This window comes from Phaethon lepturus, unplaced genomic scaffold, assembly GCF_000687285.1.
Source record: "Phaethon lepturus isolate BGI_N335 unplaced genomic scaffold, ASM68728v1 scaffold15731, whole genome shotgun sequence".
In the NCBI taxonomy this organism is placed as follows: Eukaryota; Metazoa; Chordata; class Aves; order Phaethontiformes; family Phaethontidae; genus Phaethon; species Phaethon lepturus.
Window position 1 is genome coordinate 13,478 of NW_010515661.1, and position 19,015 is coordinate 32,492.

Consider the following 19,015-nt stretch of genomic DNA (forward strand, 5'->3'; position numbering starts at 1 on the left):
TGGGTGCTTGAAAAGGTTTCTATTTCTAGCCTGTTCTCATATTTGCAAAAAGAAGTAATGTTTTGGTGAAAAAAAGAAATTCACGTTTGTTGTAAAATTGCTCAGATAAGGTAGTAATGTAGAGAACAGTTAGAGTGCTTGCATGTATTATCCATTGTAATGAAATACATTCTTCAGTAGATTTTATACACTTGCACTGCTAAAACAGAGACTGTTTACATAAAAGGATAACTACTAAAATATGTGAAATACATTCAATAACGTGATGCTTAGAACTTGCCAAGAAGAACATGTACTAATTCCTATCCACCTCCATTGTTACCTTAAGAGCAGCTCTCTCCATAGCAACTGAAAACTTTTCAAGGCAGCAATAAACTAATCCTCTCCAGCTTCCAGAGCACCATCAAGGAATTTTAAAAACATTGGACTTCCAGCAGCTAAATACTTCTGAGGATTCAGAAGGCCACAAAGCTAGATACACAAGCATTCTTTTTCCCTTCAGAAGGTAAGAAAATAATGTCTAGAAATAAATGCATCCTCGTAACAATGATCATTCCTAATTGCTAACAGTAAAATATATCTGAACACTGAAAGATTTCCTAACATTTAAAAACATACTAACCTTTATCTGAGTGAATGCTAATTTGAATTCAGCTGTTCTTTTTTCATTTTAACTACTTTGTTAGCAGAGTTTCCCTTAAAATGAAATACACACATATCATATATCATTTAAAAGAAGCTGATGTGTGTCTGTTTAACATATGTGCATTATCATCTGAAAATGTATGTCACTGCCAGCACCTGCCCATCAATAAAATAAAAACATCTTTGTGGAAAACAAGAGTGAAACTCTTCTGTTTCTTGCACTTTGATATTGAGATAGATTATTGTTAAAGCAGAGACGACAGTGTATTAGGAAGGATAGCGAGAAGTCAGATATACAGTAAAAAATGTTTTTTGCATCTAGAGTTAACAAGCTAAAGGTTGCTTCTGATGTGTTTGTCTTGTTTATACACTGAATTCTATAAATGAAATTATGACGTCAGTTTTGTAACTCCTTCATCTGATCATAAAATATCACTAATTTTTAAGTACATCCTGTTCATTCCTGTTTTGTTTTGTATAGCTGGAGTTCAGTAACATGGGTAAAGTGTTTTGAAAATAAACCCTGCTGTATGTCATTGCCGTGTAACATAATTACTGCACATTTGTATCAGAATTAGACTAGTGATCTTTATTTACAGCTATTTTTGCTACTAAAAACCCATTTCATAATGGAATGAAAGTGAAAGCTATGGTATTTTTCTGTTCTTACTGACGAGGATTATTAATGAATGCAGTAACATAACACTGAAATGAAAACCATACACTTTACTTTTATGAGGAGGGAAAGGCACTTTGAGTCAACCTCTTGTTGGTAATTCTACAGAAGTTTTAAGGCCATGGCTGTCTTAGTTTCCTGCTGTTCTGGGCTGTAAAGCCCTTACAGGCTCCCTGTTGTTCAAAAACAGCTTGTCACTGCAAATCAGCTTAGCCGACCAATTAATAAATCCTTTCAAACATATTGCATTCACACTAATTAAAGGGTTGGGGTTTTTTTCCCCTTTACCATTCAGATTCCTCAGGTTTCAAGTTTAAGCTGTGAAGTGCAAACAACAGTCCAACATTCAGTGCAGATCACGCACTGCAGGAAGAAGAGATGTGTTTTCTGACCAAGCATCCAGCTCTTGGGGTGGTATGTTCTGCTTTCATATTCAGCGTGCTCATTGCTGAAGGACAGCCTGGGGAAGAGCATGGGCAGGATGGCAGCTATGCTCCCAGCCGAGGCTATCTGATGGAAGTTTTACGCGTTCTTTCAGCTGACAACACTGAGCTCCACATGAACCACTCACGAGAACTGGTCAAAATGTTACTGGAGAGAGCTGAGTGCCCACAGCGGATTTATGGCATGCAAGAGGATTGTAATCTGGTTAGTGCTTCACTTAATGAGGGATATCTTTACAGGATCGTCAGTGAGTTCTAAAATTATTTGTTAGAGTGATACTCTCCTGAATACAAAACCTAAACATGTAAAGAGCTTGTTGTTGCAGCAAAAAAATTGTCCCTGCTTTAATCGTTTCATTCTGAATTATTAATGTTTTTTGTTTGAGCTCATGAAGATATATTCCAAACATGACAGGCATTCCTTAAAAAGGCCGTGCTTCAGTCTCATAACACTAATAATTTTCCTTTAAAAGTTGTCAAGTGATTATTTTCCAGCGAAGATTTTTCTACTTTACCCTGATCTAAATATAAAAACATGAGCTTGAATTTGGGACACAGAGGATTTCCACTGTGGAAAGACATAGGTAGAAACTAGGGACCAGTTCTGACACTTTTTTTCTTTTGTTCTGGATTTTAGTTCATAAAACTAAAACCCAGACAGGATTGTCTCAGATTTATATGCCACTTCACTGAAATATTCAAGATTTAGGGGAGGGTTTTGGTAAGCGGTTCAGCTCAAGGAAAATCAAAGGCAGAACAATGAATCGACAAATCCAAATTGAAACTGGAAATAGTCCAGGGAACAACTTCGCAGCACGTTTGGTTGTCTAGTTGAGTTGAGAATATTTTCAGAACCGATTCCCGATTTGACAAAGAAAGGAACAAGTGTAATAAGATCATAGGTTCTGGTAGGACAGAGACAGTGGTCAGTGAACAGCTTAGCTGAAAGGGACTACAAAGGGCTTGGTCAGTCTTGGCTTTGATTAACGTTACTGTAGCTCTGGCATTGTTCAGTGACCTACATACAGCACAGTGTCACTTTATATCAGAATTACGAGGATGGTCATAAAGGTGAATGCTTTCACAATATAGTATTCTTGGCAGTCTGCCAGTCCAACGAAATTGAGATCTTTTTCTCCTGTGCAGTAGAAAATTACTCATTTAATTGACCCTTTCTGCAAATGTTCCCATTTTTCATGAGCGCCCCAATGTGAAATAACATACATAAATAATGTAGGTGCCTGTTATTCCCTAAATGAGTAAATTTTATGAAGGAGATTGTGCAGTTTTTCCCTTTGCACATCTGTGCAATGAATAGGTACCAGATATGGACGCAGATCAAAAGCTGAGAATGTACTGAAGAATACCGTCCAGAAATGGGTATAGAGTCCTCCTAAACTTCACAAAACGGGTGTCTAGGCCTTCTTGTTCTCCCTCCCAGTTTGCTTTTCTGGATTGGCATATTTTTTCTTGTATTTGTGATGTACTTGTAGAGAGCGTGCCCACTGTGTCCTTGGATGGAAGAAACCTAAGTGAAATTTAGCTGGGTCTTACCTTGGTCAGGACTTCCGGTCTGTTTAGGCTTCACCTTGGAAACTTCTTGTGGGAAGAATTTGAGGACTTTCACCATTTCCAATATCCTCTGTGTTGGTTGCGTCAGTAACATCGCACACATTCCGCACTGCCAGTGCCACATGAACACAATTGTCTATAGAAAATCCATGAGAGAAAGAGACGGCATCTTCAGTCACATGCAGCCCACATGGCACTGTGCTGAAATCTTCTGAGATGATTTAACAAGATTTGGTAAACCAAGATAGCAAAAACTATGAGAAGAACTATCCTTCAAGATGGTCAAAATTTGAAACAGAATGCCCCACCTTAGCTTGGCATTTTCATTCCCATACTTGTTGGGAATAACTAATTGATTTCAGACTCAACTTTCCCTTCTAAATCCAAGATTTCAGTCATACCACATGACACTGTTTGCAGTTTATTTTTCCTTTTATTGATGTCTCCAATGGGTATTTAAAAGCAATGAAGTTTAACACTTTTTTAAACCCTTTTTTGGTTTGTTGTTATGTATTGGGCCCAAGAGTTTTTGGGCAGGGGCTGGCAACTATTGAATGGCATCTGACACTTTATCTCCTAAGCACACAGAAGTCATTTATTTCTTGCAGTGGTAAGATAATTTTGTCTAACATCTGGCCTCTTAAACAAAAGAAACACAGGGTTCAGTGCCCAGGTTCAAAGTTGACTGCTTTTTTATAGCAAATAAACATTTCTAAACCAAGGGATGCAGATGGTTACGCCTGTAAAATATTAGTACCAGCAAAATAACCAGTGATGAACCATTTTATATCCTCTTGATATCTCCTCAGGGGGCACTCTCTATGGGCTACCCATATACTATGGAGTATATGGGTATATGCATCTTTTACGATGCACCTGCTTCCTTCCAATTATCAATTTCCTTTTCAGTCATCTTCCTTGCAAGAGCAAATAACAGCCTTACTGATCATGATTTATCTGCACTGGGTTTTGAAATGTTATAGAAGTCTTTGGAAATCTTCCACTGCGTGCAATATGTTTATTGTATTTCTATTGAGTGTCTGAAAAGGCTGTTTCACTAATATAAGGTGTTTTGGGACAGAAAACAGATTAGCCATAATCCTCCTAGCCCAAATACTAATGCTCAGAGACATGCACTAGAAAGAGTTAGAATTATAGATCTTGATAGACAATGTAGGCAGGGCACATTTATGAGTATAAATAGTTAATTTGGCAATTACCATCCACAGTTCTCTTTTTTTCATATTGAGTATTTGTGAGAAATTTTGTTAGAGTTATGTTTATTAAAAAGTAACAGCTTGCTCAATTCCTCCAAGGATCATTGGCTTCTGAACACGACAATGTGTGTTTGATTCTACTCAGCTTCTGTGTAGGAAAATGAACTAACATACAAGGTGACCCACACCAACCAACATATCATGCTTGTAGCCACAAACAATTTAGTCTGACAAACTAGCTTCTGTCTGGATTCATGCATTTATTAGAGTGCAGTTTTGATCCTCCCATGGTACCTTCATGTGTTGTAGTTTCTTCTCTGAAATGTACAGTCTGGCTGCTCTACCATAATAGTTGAGATTAGCTGACTTGCCTATAACATGCTTGGAAAAGAGCTAATTGGAAAAAAACAGCTAAACAATGAATGACAATAGTTACAGGATCTCTTCAAGAAAGATTCTTTATTTGGGAATTCAGTATCTTATTTCCCATAGCCTGACACAGAGCTCTATTAGTCTTCCAGTCTAATTTAAAGACTAACTTTTTGCTTGAGCTGGCAAAAGGTTCTGGGAAGTGTCTGTATCAAGAGAAACAGAGGGGGTTTTATATGTGTATATATTCTCATTGAGAAAACATAAAAATAGCTCTATGATTACAGGGTCAATTATGTCTCTTAACAGTGCATTGAATATGATATAACTTCTGTTTATACACCCTGAATTAACTACAGTTCAGATACGGTCTTTGTCCTATAATATAAACACATACAGAATGCACAGGTGAAAATATGAGTAGCCCTAGCCCATATTTAATATATTTATAACCAGAAATAAAATCTGTTAAAGCCAGTGGAAGACTTTCAGTTCTCTACAATGATTGATCAGAGAGAGTCCTGTGTTGTAGTAGATCTTAAATCCCTTGGATACTTGACATTTCTTAAAAACAGAATAGGCTCTGAAAAAAAAAAAACCCATGATGTGATCTTGCAGCCACAGAACTGCAATGAATTACCTGCACCCTCCTCCTGCCATTCCATCAGCCTGCATCTGTGTAGGCTTAGGTTCAATTCCTTAAACATGGATGTTGAATTCTCCAGTTCTCCTCTCTAATTGTATTTGCAGGTGACTGGCAATGTGTTACTTGAGTTGAATTTCCATTTATTTCTATTTTTTCACAGTGCCTTGAACCAGATGCTTTATTACTAATAGCTGGTGGAGCTGTAGAAGACCATCTCAGCGAAGAAGTTTTTGAGAGAATTTCTCTTATTCTCCTCTACTACATTCTTCATCATAGAGATGTGTGTTCTCCAGAACTCAGCTTGGATAATAAGGATTATAAATTTTACCTACAGAGTATGCTTAGTTTAAGACATGATGAAGACTGTTATTATTTTTCACGGAATGAAACTGAAGATATTTTGGCTGCAGTAAGGCAACATTTTAAAACTTCTGAAACTCAGGTAAAAAAACACAAGTAAAAATAACTTCATATTTATTACTGATACCATGACTTTAAGCTAGTTCTGACATTGTGTCAACATCATGGTCCTCCAGAAAACTGCTAAATAACAGTGTGACAGCACAGGCTGAACATTGGTCTTTTGTTGTACATGCTATTTAATACTAGTCTTCTCCTTGACTTGGTTTTGGCATGTGCTACCTAGCACTTCCAGAGAGTCTGCTGAGACATGGTTGGGGGGATAGTGCATATTAGGGACCATTCCCAATAGGTAATTTAGATGCAGTTGCCCTGCTTCGGGCAGATGGAAAAGAGCATGGCTTTGTAGATGCAAGATCTTGCACTTGGCTTCAAGGACAGAAAATACTTTCTCATTCTTTGTATTTATTAGTACAGATATACTAGCAGTGATCGTATTTAAATGGTATAGAACAGAACAGCTCCAAAACTGGCTGTATAGCAGAAATGTTGAATCATTTTGCTGTGATGAGATCCTTGCCAGGTCCTCCATTTCCATGTCCATCCAAAGCAGGACTGAATAAGGAATCTGCCTGAAGATATGATGGCTTCCTTCAGTTGGGACACACACGTTTGTGACTAATTATCTACCAGCACAAATACGCCTTGTAGAAAGACTGATACAGAGAATCCAAAGTTTAAAGTAAAAAGAAAAAAGCATATTGAGTATATTCAGATAAAAACATCCTTTTTAAGTCAGGAAATATGCAGCGAGTTTTCTCACCACTGTTTACTATCCCTTATCTCAAGAGGGTCTATAAAATAATAGAATAATATTCCAGAGTTCACAATCTAAAGAAAAACTGTTTTCCTTGTAATGGGCAATAAAATAAGTTTTTGCTAGATTAGAGAACTCCTAAAGTAGAGGTTGACCTGCTGTGAGAAGCCCCTTAGATCTATTCATAATATACAGTTAAATTTGGTTTATTGCAAAGTTTGAATTTGCCCTTTTCTTTTTCATTTCATTAGATTTTAATTTACACCATACTGTAGTAGTTTCCTATGCAAACAAGAGATGGCTCGGAGTCCTGGCTGCGCAGCAGAATGCTGAGGGCCTCCAGTTCCTCTTTCTGTGTTCTTTGTGTAATCGTTTCCCATCATAAATTATTCATTGACCAGTACTTTTGGTTCTGAGTCTTGATGAACGTGCCGATTTCCAAGAACTCCAATGGTATCTGGGCAACTGTGAAGAGGCATCGGTGGGTATTTGGCATGTCAAGACAGAATAACAATCCATAAAGTGCTTTACTGTGTGGTCTGTTTGTTTATGCTGGCAGTATAATCCGTTGTCAAGCCTGTTCAGTAACTGAGACTTCACCACTCACTTACATGAGGGAAAAGAGGTTTTTTTAATGAAAGGTACTCAAAACATTATATACTATCTAATGCTTAGAATCACAGCACTTGAGTTGTGGAAAAGGCCCAGTGATGCAGGGTAGTAATAGATGAATAGCATTTTTTGTAGCTCTTTTTATGTTTTGATTTCACAGAAAATATCCTCCTCTCAGAAATACAAGTTAATATTTTAAATGAGAGGTGAAATTTCAGGTTGTGGAAATGTATATGTGTAATGGATGGACAGGAAAAGAAATGCCAGCCTCCTCTCTGCAGTGTTTAAGGCAGAGAGAGAAAGAGATGAGTATGTATAAAATAAATCATTACTGTACTGTCTCACCTAGTTGACTTTTCAATTTAATCCATGATAGTATGGATTAGAGACAAATTAACTTAAATAATTTTCACCATTTTTTTCTGGTTTTTCTCAAATCCCAAATCTCAAATGTTTGCAGTAAAAATAAACAAGAAAGGCAGAAATGGAAGAAAACAAGGATAAGTTTCCAGGTAACAGAGAGCAGGGTACAGCTCCAGACCTGCACACATCCACACACATGGGTGCACATGACTGTCTACTGCTCCTGTTTGGTCACCCAGCAGTGAAGTCACCTTTTATCTGAAGAACTATATCTTTACATATATATATATATAGTCTCTATATATCTATATATATATTGTCCCCAGATAACTGCCCCATAACAAATCTTTTATTCTATCTACTAGATAGGGAACTAAAAACATTAAGAGAATTCTTTCTGAAGTTTGAGATAAAGAGTTAAAGCCTGTTAAAGAATTGGTAAAGTCAATTTCTTGAGACTTAACAAAAATTCCTCATATTTCTGCCACTTTCTGGAAGTAGATGTAGATGCAATTGAGGAGGACATGGTAATAATAAAACAGCATGAAAATATCGCTAAGCAAAAGTAACTCGAATGAAGGACTACACTTCTTCCCTGTCAGACACTGAGTAAAATTTCAGGCTTTTTTATTCTATGCCTGCTCTCCTGAAAATGTCCTCTATTTCACATTTGCTGTCCTGCTGTCAATTACAGCTTTAATGTCAGTATTTTTCCTACCCTGGCTGTCTGTGAAAGTGTTCTCTCCAGTTTCTCCTCCTGTCACTCTGATTATTTAAATGGAGGTGACCAGGGCTGTCTTCATGCTGTTTTCTCCTGATTTCAGTGTGTTGATGTGAGTACTCTGGAGAAAAATGCTGATATAATGGACAGAGACGGTGCTGATGAAAACACTCTTCCACGGCTGGCTGCTTTAATCATTACTCTGGCTCTCCAAGGAGTCTGTATGGGCAAAGCAAGTTTGCCCTCTCCAGAATTCTTTATAAAGTATATTTTCAATTCTCTAAACAGTACCACTGAGCTCCAAGTGACAGGTAAGCTATTTATTCATCTCTAGTTGCCTTTTGCCACACACATTTGATTTAAACTATCTTTAAATACCTAAAGGACTTTTTGCACTTCATTTTAGATTTAAATGCCATTTCATTTCAGCACTGTTAAGCAGTGTCTTCTAAATTTAAAAGCAAGATTAGAAAATAAACTCCTTATTTTGATAATTCTCTGAGAGATATGAAACAAAGTGTTACTGTGATTATTAAATGTGTACCATCACATTAATTTATGACTTAATTGCTCATCACAGTCTGAACTATGCAAGAGAACTCTGAGAGTGGCAATCTAGCTGTGAGGGCAGAATTCACTGGGGCTTTGTTCACGTTGCTTCTTTATGCAGATCTTGATACATTGCAAGACTCATTTAGGGGTAGATGGGATAATTCATGTATGGTAGCCAGATTAGACACCTTAGTCACTCACACCTCAGTGTAGACATACCCCCAGAAGAGCTGAAATAGACATAGGCCACTCTGTTTTGAGCAAATATTCTCTGATACCTGCCATATGTACCTGAAAACATCTTTATGCTTTGTGCTTCCCTACCCACCTTCTGATCTTAGTACCCAGTCAGGGAGTCTGGAATACACAAAATTTGTTTTCTTCAGGAGCTCTGTTGCTAGATGTATCAGAAATGCTACTTAACCATAAATAAATAGAAGTATAGGAAAGTTCTAAGTGGTCCAAATGTTAAAAAAAAATAAATAGAAAAAACAAGTGTTGAGGTCTCAGCAGCTGCTATTAAGTTCTATAAAAGATTCTGCATGCTTAGCAGCTTAAGGAGCTAAATCATCGACTCAGAGGCCTATGATGGATTTAGAAGGTTATTATAAGACATCTACATTTCCTTGTTTGTGGTAACTGCTAATAGTAACAGCTAGCTTTTCAAAGCACTTTTTAAAACTTACATTAAGTATGGGTTAATAAAGCTTAAAAAGTTGAATTAAGCTTAGCTAAAAACATTTTTACCCCTCTTGGGTTACCCAGAGGTACATTGAATTACAGAAGTAAATAATTAAAAAAAAAAAAAAAAAAGAACAAAATACTTATCCCTAAATTTGGACTCCTAGATTGTGCTTGCATAAACTGGCTTTGCGGCAAAACCCTTCCTTTAAAATTGCCAAGCCAGACCTTCTAAAATAACTGACTCACAAGAATGGATGGAGCCATCTGGGCACAGTGCTACTAAAGAGCTATATATGGTGAAATCCAGGCCCCAGTGAAGACAATAGCAAGACTTTATGGTTGGTGGAGTTAGGGTGTCATTCAGAGAAACAAAAAAATGTTTTTAACCAGTTTGTTGCAGTGTATTTTAAGCTTAAGCTAATTAAATTGTCCCTTTAAATTTATATAAATTCTTAGTAGCAACTGGAGGAAAGAGCAAGGAACTGGCAGCATGCAGAAAAAGAAAGTTAGAGTTGACTACATTTAGAAAACAAATCTAGCTTCAGCTCTATTCAGATCTGTTCGCCCAAGACAAAGAAAGTAGGCAAACATTTTATCATAAGCCATTTTGTAAGATTTGCCATTAAGATTATACCATTTGCTTTTCCTGAATAACATTAAAAAAATAAGGGATTATCACATGGAAACATTTGTAATCTCATTGATCTAAATTCCTTTGAAACTAATTTGTGGACTGCCTTTGTTTCCAATGGACAAACTCAGGTTTACCAAAACTATCAGTATGGCCTCATCTTGAAAATGCAGGGGAGAAGGCAGGTGATAAATAAGGTAGGATAGAGCATGTCCCTCATATAACCAAACATTTCATCAGCAAGCACACCCGTTGCACTCACGTTATGTCAGGGGATACGTCCCTGCATTGTGTCAAGTTTGTATTAGGGGTCCTGGCTCCCTCCTTCCTTCTTCAGTGCTGAAAACAGGCACACTTCCAGGTTAACAACTCAACAAAAGGAGAGAGAACATCTGCTGCCCTGTGTTGCACTTCTGAGGTACGAAGGGCAGCGTAGCATCCTGAAGATTTCTTTCAGGACACCCTATAAAGGATCTGTCTTCCTGGTCTTGCTGGACTATGCAAACACCTGGCCATGGCATCTTAGCACTGTGTTCCTTTTCCACAGGAAAATCTGAAGAATGATGAAGCTATTTAACAGTAATTTTGTTGTGGTTTAGCCCCAGCCGGCAACTAAGCACCACGCAGCCGCTCGCTCATTCCACCCCCAGCGGGATGGTGGAGAGAATCAGAAGGGTAAAAGTGAGAAAACTCGTGGGTTGAGACAAAGACAGTTTAATAGGTAAAGGAAAAGACATGCACGCAAGCAAAGCAAAACAAGGAATCCATTCACCACTCCCCATGGGCAGGCAGGTGTTCAGCCATCTCCAGGGAAGCAGGGCTGTGTCACGTGTAACGGGTACATGGGAAGACAAACACCATCACTCCAAATGTCCCCGCCTTCCTTCTCCTTTCCCCAGCTTTATATGCTGAGCATGACGTCATATGTTATGGAATATCCTTTTGGTCAGTTGGGGTCAGCTGTCCCAGCGGTGTCCCCTCTCGGCTTCCCGTGCACCCCGCCCACTCGCTGGTGGGGTGGTGTGAGGAGCAGACTTGGTGTGAGGCCTTGACTCTGTGTAGGCACTGCTCAGCAGTAACGAAAACACCCCTGTGTTATCAGCACTGTTTTCATCACAAATCCAAAACACAACCCCATACTAGCTACTGTGAAGAAAATTAACTCTATCCCAGCCAAGAACAGAAGAAGTTTGTAGATAACTTCAGCAGATACTGATGATTAAATGGAAGATTAATTGCCTTTTTGTCACACCTGTTTTCCTCTGAGATCGTGATAGGCAAAACATCTGAGTGCGGTACTGTAAGGAAAGAAGAGCTGAGTATATAGATGTCTTCAACTTCTAGAGGTGTTAAGCAGAACTTACCTGCAGTACCAAACTGAGAAGAGAAAAAAGTATTAAAATGAGGAGTTGAACTAATGTTAAAACAAACAAAGTTTTAACAATTATTTTTTGTTTTATCTTTTTAAATGTGTATTTTCCCATGGTAACATGTCTGTTTTCTAATGAATTACTAGAACTAGAGCAACTACTGAACATGCTTACAGCCAAAAAGACCTGCACTGTAAATGGACCATTCCACAGTCACAAAAGAAGATTTTATAGTATGGCAATCAGAGATATTGGAAACAGAAACATTCCAGTCAAAGGAAACCATACAAAAGGAGACTATCTGAAAGGTTATTTTGAAGATCACGAAAGGAACACAGATTGGGACCAGGTTAATTTATTTTTTTGTTATTATAGTATTTGCCACAAAATCTCAGTGATAAAAGTTCAAAGTAGTTTGCTACATTATTTCTACATTAGTGACATTAGTTTACTACATTATTTCTGAGGTAAAATTTATTAATTTTGAAAAGTCATGTAGGTAATGATAAAAATAGGTTTTATATATTTATATCTTTAAAATATTGATTGGGGGAAGAACTTTATGGATGTTGAATATGTGATTAAAGTAGATGGGAAGGGCTAACAGAATGGTTAATGTTATATGGAATCAGGTGTTTCTTCAAGACACAGAGGACTGTAGTACCATGGCTTTAATATTTTCACATATTTATCAGAGATTTCTTATGCTTTTATGTCGCAGAGCTTCTAGGACCCCTCAAGTGACCTTGTAGAAAGAAGCATTGTTCTGCACTAAGGAAAAAAGTAAATTAAGGTTTCTATGTAAGTTGTTTTTAAAGGCTTCTGTAAACTGAAGACTGGGCATTTCCAAACACTTCTAATAGCCATCCGTGGAGTCCAGAAGCCTCCTTTAGGAAGTATAGAGTCTGTAAGACAGAAGCTTTAGCTACTACCCAGTATCAGCTTTGAGGGCCTTGAAGAACAGTTGCACATTGCAGATGATTTTATCCTTATCCTAAATATTTGAAAATAAATAAATTTTGCTTATATCAATGATTAAGATGGCAACTGACTCCCATCCTTTAGACTGGAAGACATTCCTTAGACAAAAAAACAAGTCTTCAAAGTATATTCTATGTATATATTTTGACGTATACATTTGAAATATATACTTCAAAGAATATGTTTCTATTGTTTTCAGTTCTTTACATTTTAAGTCAAAGACAATGTTTCTTCTCCATTTAGGAGAATAAGAGATGTGCAGTTGACTTTTACTGTGTGATTAATGCCATTCTCATAGATATTTATCTGTGTAGTTTTATTGCATTTGGAATACATACCCTATCAATAAGTCTATTTCTTTCCATCTGACCACAAAAGAGAATAATGCTTATCAGCGTAATGAGGCATTTAATGGAGTCTCAAAATAATTTTAAATGAAGGTCATTTTAAATGTGTTTCATATTAATTTTAAATTATGAAGGACAGAATTCAGTAGTGATACTATCTGTACAAGAAATAAAATTGTTCTCCGACAATAGAAGAATTTATAATACACAGGTTTGGATTTCTTGAACTTCTGAGACTGACTGTAACTCAAAAGATAAGTGTGCAGGGGAGTTATCTGAGGCTTTGGAGTCAAAAAGAGAGCCAAATATTCTGCATAGATGAAAAAAATCACAGAGAAACATCTGGAGAGAAGATAAGTTCTTCTGTATTAATACCTAGTTTCTCTTTTTAATTTGACTCCACTGCATATAAAACAATAAGCTGTAGATGATCTAATAAGAGCAATAATATTAAGTTCCATTAACCTATGTCACAATATGTATTCATTAATTATTCCTCATTAAAGAAACATGGATATTGGAAAACAAAACCATCCATCCATCCATCCAGTTTTTCATATGAGAATATGCAAGTTCTATTTACTTGTTTCTTCAGTATCATCCTCCAGGACTACACACATAGTTGCTTTAATAATGGCGATGTACTACTCTGCATCCCTATGTTAAAAAGTTTAAAAGGCTAGGACTTGCAACTGGAAAAGATGCAGGTCTTCATGCCTCAAGACTTACAAGAACATGTTACTAAATAAGCATTAAGAATTATTTTTTAATGTGTGGGTGGACAGTTTATTTTCCAGATAAGATATTGCTTTTTCATTTAAAATTCCTGATAATAAAATCACATTAAAATTTAGGTTCATAGTAATCCTAGACCTTATCTTTTCTATCCTACTTCTCAAAAGAGGGCCAACATCTAAGTCAGATCAAGTTTCACAGGGCCATGTCCAGTTCTGAATGTCTCCAAAGACAGATATCACAGTCTTTCTGGGAAACCTGTACCAGTGCTTTATTGCCCTCATTTTGATGTTTTTTTTTTTTTAATTAGAGCAAATTGTAATTTTCCGTACTACAACTAATACCTATTGCCTCTCATCCTTTTGATGTACACCTCTGAGAAGACTCTGGTTTTATTTTCCCTATAACTCCCATTAGACAGTTGAAGACTTAAGATACCCCCCAACCCTTCTCTTCTCCAAACTGAACAAACTCATTTCTCTCAGCCTCTCCCTGCACATCACTAGATCATGTGCTGCAGCTCCCTAGCCATCCTGGTGGCCCTCCGTTGGACTTCCCTGAATTTGCCAGTGTCTTTCTTGTACTGATGGTTATTAAACTGGATATAGTCTGGATGTGGATTCATATGTCCTGAGTGCAATAATCTTTTTCCATTACCTGTTTGCTACACTCTTGGGAATGCAACCTAGTATGCAGTTAGCCTTCATTGCCACAAGGGCACACTGGTGACCCATGTTCAAGTTGGCTGTCAGGACCCCCCAAGTGCTTTTTCTGTAAAGCTACCGTCCAGTCATTCACAGCCTTTATTGATGCATGGTGTTATTCTGTTTGAAGCACAATAAATTTGCCTTTGCTGATCTTCATGAAAGTCTTGTCAGCCCATTTCTTTGGCTTGTCAAGATCCTCTAAATAGCAGCCATGCCTATCAGCATATGGACTACTTGTTCCAGTTGGATTCGATCTGTGAATGTGATATGGTGCACTCTGTTCCATCACTCAGGAATGCTGCTCATAACCAGCCATGAGCTAGACTTCCAACTTGATACCACTTGTTGGTCTTCCCTACTTCTAGAGTCAAGACCACTGTCTAGAACAGGCAAACGGGAGGTCTTCTGTTTGAAGCTAATATGGTAGCTCCTGAACTGTCTTCAGGCTCCTCTTCTGCCTGGAGGTAGAACAGACTAGATCCAGGTGGCAAGATCACCTGTTATCCTGAAGACTCGAATGTGGTATTCAGAATAAATGTATTGGTGCTCAATTCATTCAGTTTCTTAGTGAGCTACAAGGCATATTTTACTTTATTAATGGATGAACAAAGGCAGGAAGGTGTTGGGTTTTAACTGAGTTATATAAAAGAAATAAAATTACAAGCTTTTTATTTAAACAGTAATTTTCTTTCAAAAGAAACCTAAGCTTCAGTGATTAGAAAAAGAATATTTAGGAAATCTCTTGATTCTCAGATGCAGACTAAGTTAAATGAAAGAAGCAAACATTTATGTTTTAATTGAATCACAACTAATCAGATGAGATTAAGACATTAAGATTATTCCTTTAAGTAAACCAGCATATTTGATCCGGACTTCCTCCTTTTAAAAGTTCTTACAGAAATTGCCACTAGAATTTTCTAATGCTAACTGCGCGTTAGAGATGAAAAACTAATTCTTCATGGAAATTTTTGAAAATATAAATGTTCCCAAGAACAGTTCCTTTTTTTTTAGATGTTTCTAACAAGAACAAAAAGTAATTTGAATTCTTAAGTACTTCTAATAATACAATTAGTACATAATCTTCAGCCCAAATTTAGACTATGTAACATTTAGTTTGCTGACCTTAAAGTGACATGCCACTGGATTTTTTAAAAAAACCCTTAGTTCCATATCTTACTAAAGATGCAGCACAAGGACAAATTTCAGTACTGCCTTACTACAGGCAACATCTTACATTAATAGAAATATTATTGCTATTAATGCAGTCTTACATTAATAGCTAAGAATATGATTTGTGTTAGCATTAAAATATTTTTGATAACACATATTATAATAAATATTTAGAGATATTACTGTGTCAGATCCGCATGATATTAACAGGCTTCAATAGAAATTGCGCTACCTCATCGCAAAGATTCTGGTCTTTCTGAAATATATAATAGTATCAAGCTTTAATTGGGAAAAAAAAATTAGAAATAATTGAAGTAATTAAAGTAATTTAACCAGAAAAGAGTATATGGAAAACAAGTTGTATAACCTTGCATATAAGTTGTCTAGGTTGTATAACCCTGTGTTCTTCTAAGATTCCATTTTTAACCTCAGCGTTAAATGCAGGTATACGCAACATATTCAGTAACCGTATATACTTTTCTACATAGGTTTGCTTCTCTGCCAATGAACTCGTGAAGATATTTTTTAAAAACAGTTCTTCCTCCATTTCTAAGGACCACTTCAAGCAAATGAGTCCAGCTATCATTCAGCAACTATTAAGTTGTTCATGTCAGCTTCCTAACTCCAGGCAGACAAAGCTTCCACCAACAGCTTTGGAAAGTGAGTTATGTTGTTAGCAATAACATATGGTAAAAATTCAGATAAAGGTGTGCAGGGGCTTAACTTCCAGAGACATTTCATTCATTAATAAACTTAAACCAAAACATAATGAGATGTATACACTCTGTAATTTATGCACTCTGTAATTTCATAACATACATGTCAAATAATTGTACTACATTGAGAAGTGAGGGGATTCAATGGTCTCAGTTTTATACTAGACAGAATTCTATTTCAATGTGTAAGGTTTTAAGCTTTATTTTCTTCATTCCTTAGAGGACTGCTTGGTGTAGGCGGCAGGTGAGCCATGACAGGTCCTTATCAGTGGGTTTGTGGGCAGTAATGACCTGTTTTATTTTGTGAAATTTCCGCCAGGTTTATACTGGAATCATTACATTGCTCTTACATATAGCCTCAGGCTTATGTTAGCTGGCATTTTATACCATGATGTGGCATATGCTTGCTATAGACAAGTTCTGTGTGAATGTTACTGGGTTTGCATGTTGTGGTATTTCACAGCAGAGAAGCTTTGGGGATACTACTGTGGGAAGAAAAACCACCAGAAAACCAGTCCCATGGGCAGCAGGACTTGTGTGATAGAGCTGGAACAAGAACTGAGTCAGAGTATAATCAGATTGTTTCCAGTTGTAGTCGTAGCCCTCACATGCCACTGCTTCCAGGGATTTCTGCCCAATCTGTTCTGCTGATTCAGCTTCTCCTGTAACCAAACCCTAGTCCACCCTACCAAAAAAAAATCTGAATCTGATCTGACCTAAGGGCTTCTTACTGTGTTTCCTGGTTTTGTATTTACTTTAAACCAGCAGTATCTGGGAAGTGGCTACAAACATAGGCGTGCTGGTGTATTACAGGGGCATTAATTTCTGGTGGGGGATTTGGGGTCCTGGAACAAGCAAAAAGGGATGGGCATCTAACCATAATCATGTGCACCTAGAACAGCACTTTTAGGCTACAGATCAACACCTTCAGTACCTTTATCCTAATATCTACATGGCCAGTTCTAGACGACTAGATCTTTTAGGAGCTGGTAAGCTTTCCCCACATCCTGCTGGCCAACGATGTGTATAGAACAGCACTTTCCATCTCTAAATTCTGTCCACACTTCAAGCTACACATGTTAAACAGCTTGTGGGAACGAGCTAAGCTACCATTCCATGGTGTACCGATTAATTGAACTATGAGTGTGAATTAAAAAAACATGTTAGATAAGGGCATGGAAGGACACTAGTGTATATTCCAAGAATGTTTATAGGAGAAACATACAGACTAGAAGGAATCGTTACAGCTCCCCAGAAGGCAGCAGTTTCTTTCGTATGTTATCTCTCATCTCATCTCTCTTGCTTTTCTATGCTACGTGGATATGCCCATTTTTCAGATGGAGAATGAAGGGACAAAGAAAGAAAGGAACTTACCCGGGTCATATACAAGGTTCATGGCAAATTCACAGCTGAGTGAGATTCTATCAAGTTAAGGCCATAGGACCAATCAATGACATTTTAGTGATCTCATAAAGGTGCAAGATCTGTGTAGATGAGGAAAGCTGAACTATTCAAACACAGAATGGAATTAATAAGATCCCTTTCTGCAGCCCTTCCCCTGTGCTTTTTGGCAAAGGAAGGTTTCCATGAGCACAGGGACACTTGCTGGCTCGAGACAGACAAAGGACTTAATGTTTGACCTATGTGTGACCTAGTGGCTTGAGCATAGGCTCATTAATTTTATTCTCAGTTCTATTTTACCGACAGGCTATCCTGTTTTGGCCAAGTCACCAAGGCCTGAGCTTCCATTAGTATGTGTGTGTGTGTATATATATATATATATACACACATATATATATATATACACTATACTCTTGTATTTGGATGTGCAGTCTGTGAAATTTACTGTCTGATTTTATGAGGTGCTGAACACTTGCAGTGCTATTAAAGTGTGAAACATTAAGTGACACTTTTGAATATTTTGGCATTAGTTCCTTTATGTCTGTTTCTCATCAGTGTTTTACCTCATAAAGAGGTAGACTTTCATCATAAGACTTCCATACAGATTAATCACAATTCATGTTTTGCAAAAGGTTGAAAATGTGAGCAGTGTGTAACGCTGAAGAATTATAAGAGCAACCTTCCCAAAAGCCCAGTAATATGGGAAAAATATGTTGGTGGTCCTGATGTAGTACCTAAAGGAGTGTATGTCCACAGGACATTTAGAAACATAATTTGGACCAAAGGTTTATGCTTAGAACCTAAATTAAATGCCTACATTCATCTGAGGTTTTAGGCCTTGGTTTGTTTACTGGATATGAATTGGTTAATAATGTGGTGTTGACTGTAAAGGTACACAGGTGTGGCATGTGAGGACATAGAATGACAAGTGTAAATCTGTTGAGAGGAAACAAATGCAAACCAGCATTCACTGTGCTGCTCTGAGTGTCTCCAATCTGCGCAGTTACAGTCTATTTAGCTCTTTAAGGTCTGAAATTTTGAAGCATTAGACTGTATTGCCTGTAAAGCCTGAAAAAATTAACAGTTTTTAGGCTTCCAATTCTGTTATCTGTCATCAGAAAAATCTATATGCCACAATGAATCGCTTCTCCTCTGTATGCTTGTACACAGAGGTGGCAAAACATAGCCCCAAAAACAATACAAACACAAACCAAATAGTCAAACACAAATACAAATACTGAATAATTAAAGGTGCCCTTGTTTTGTTTCATTTGTTTTTC

The 19,015-nt window shown here is 37.2% G+C and overlaps 1 protein-coding gene across 1 annotated transcript in view; it reads left to right on the forward strand.

Annotated features, from left to right (window-relative positions):
- The first annotated feature begins 415 nt into the window (after positions 1-415).
- Positions 416-19,015, forward strand: part of SLC39A12 (solute carrier family 39 (zinc transporter), member 12) — a 34,246-nt gene continuing 15,646 nt past the window's right edge. Inside the window, exons 1-6 of the mRNA XM_010295850.1 lie at positions 416-505; positions 1,617-1,969; positions 5,729-6,010; positions 8,545-8,752; positions 11,825-12,027; positions 16,107-16,278. Coding sequence (XP_010294152.1) covers positions 1,700-1,969; positions 5,729-6,010; positions 8,545-8,752; positions 11,825-12,027; positions 16,107-16,278 — 1,135 coding nt within the window. The 5' untranslated portion in view covers positions 416-505; positions 1,617-1,699. The remainder of the gene's footprint in view (positions 506-1,616; positions 1,970-5,728; positions 6,011-8,544; positions 8,753-11,824; positions 12,028-16,106; positions 16,279-19,015) is intronic.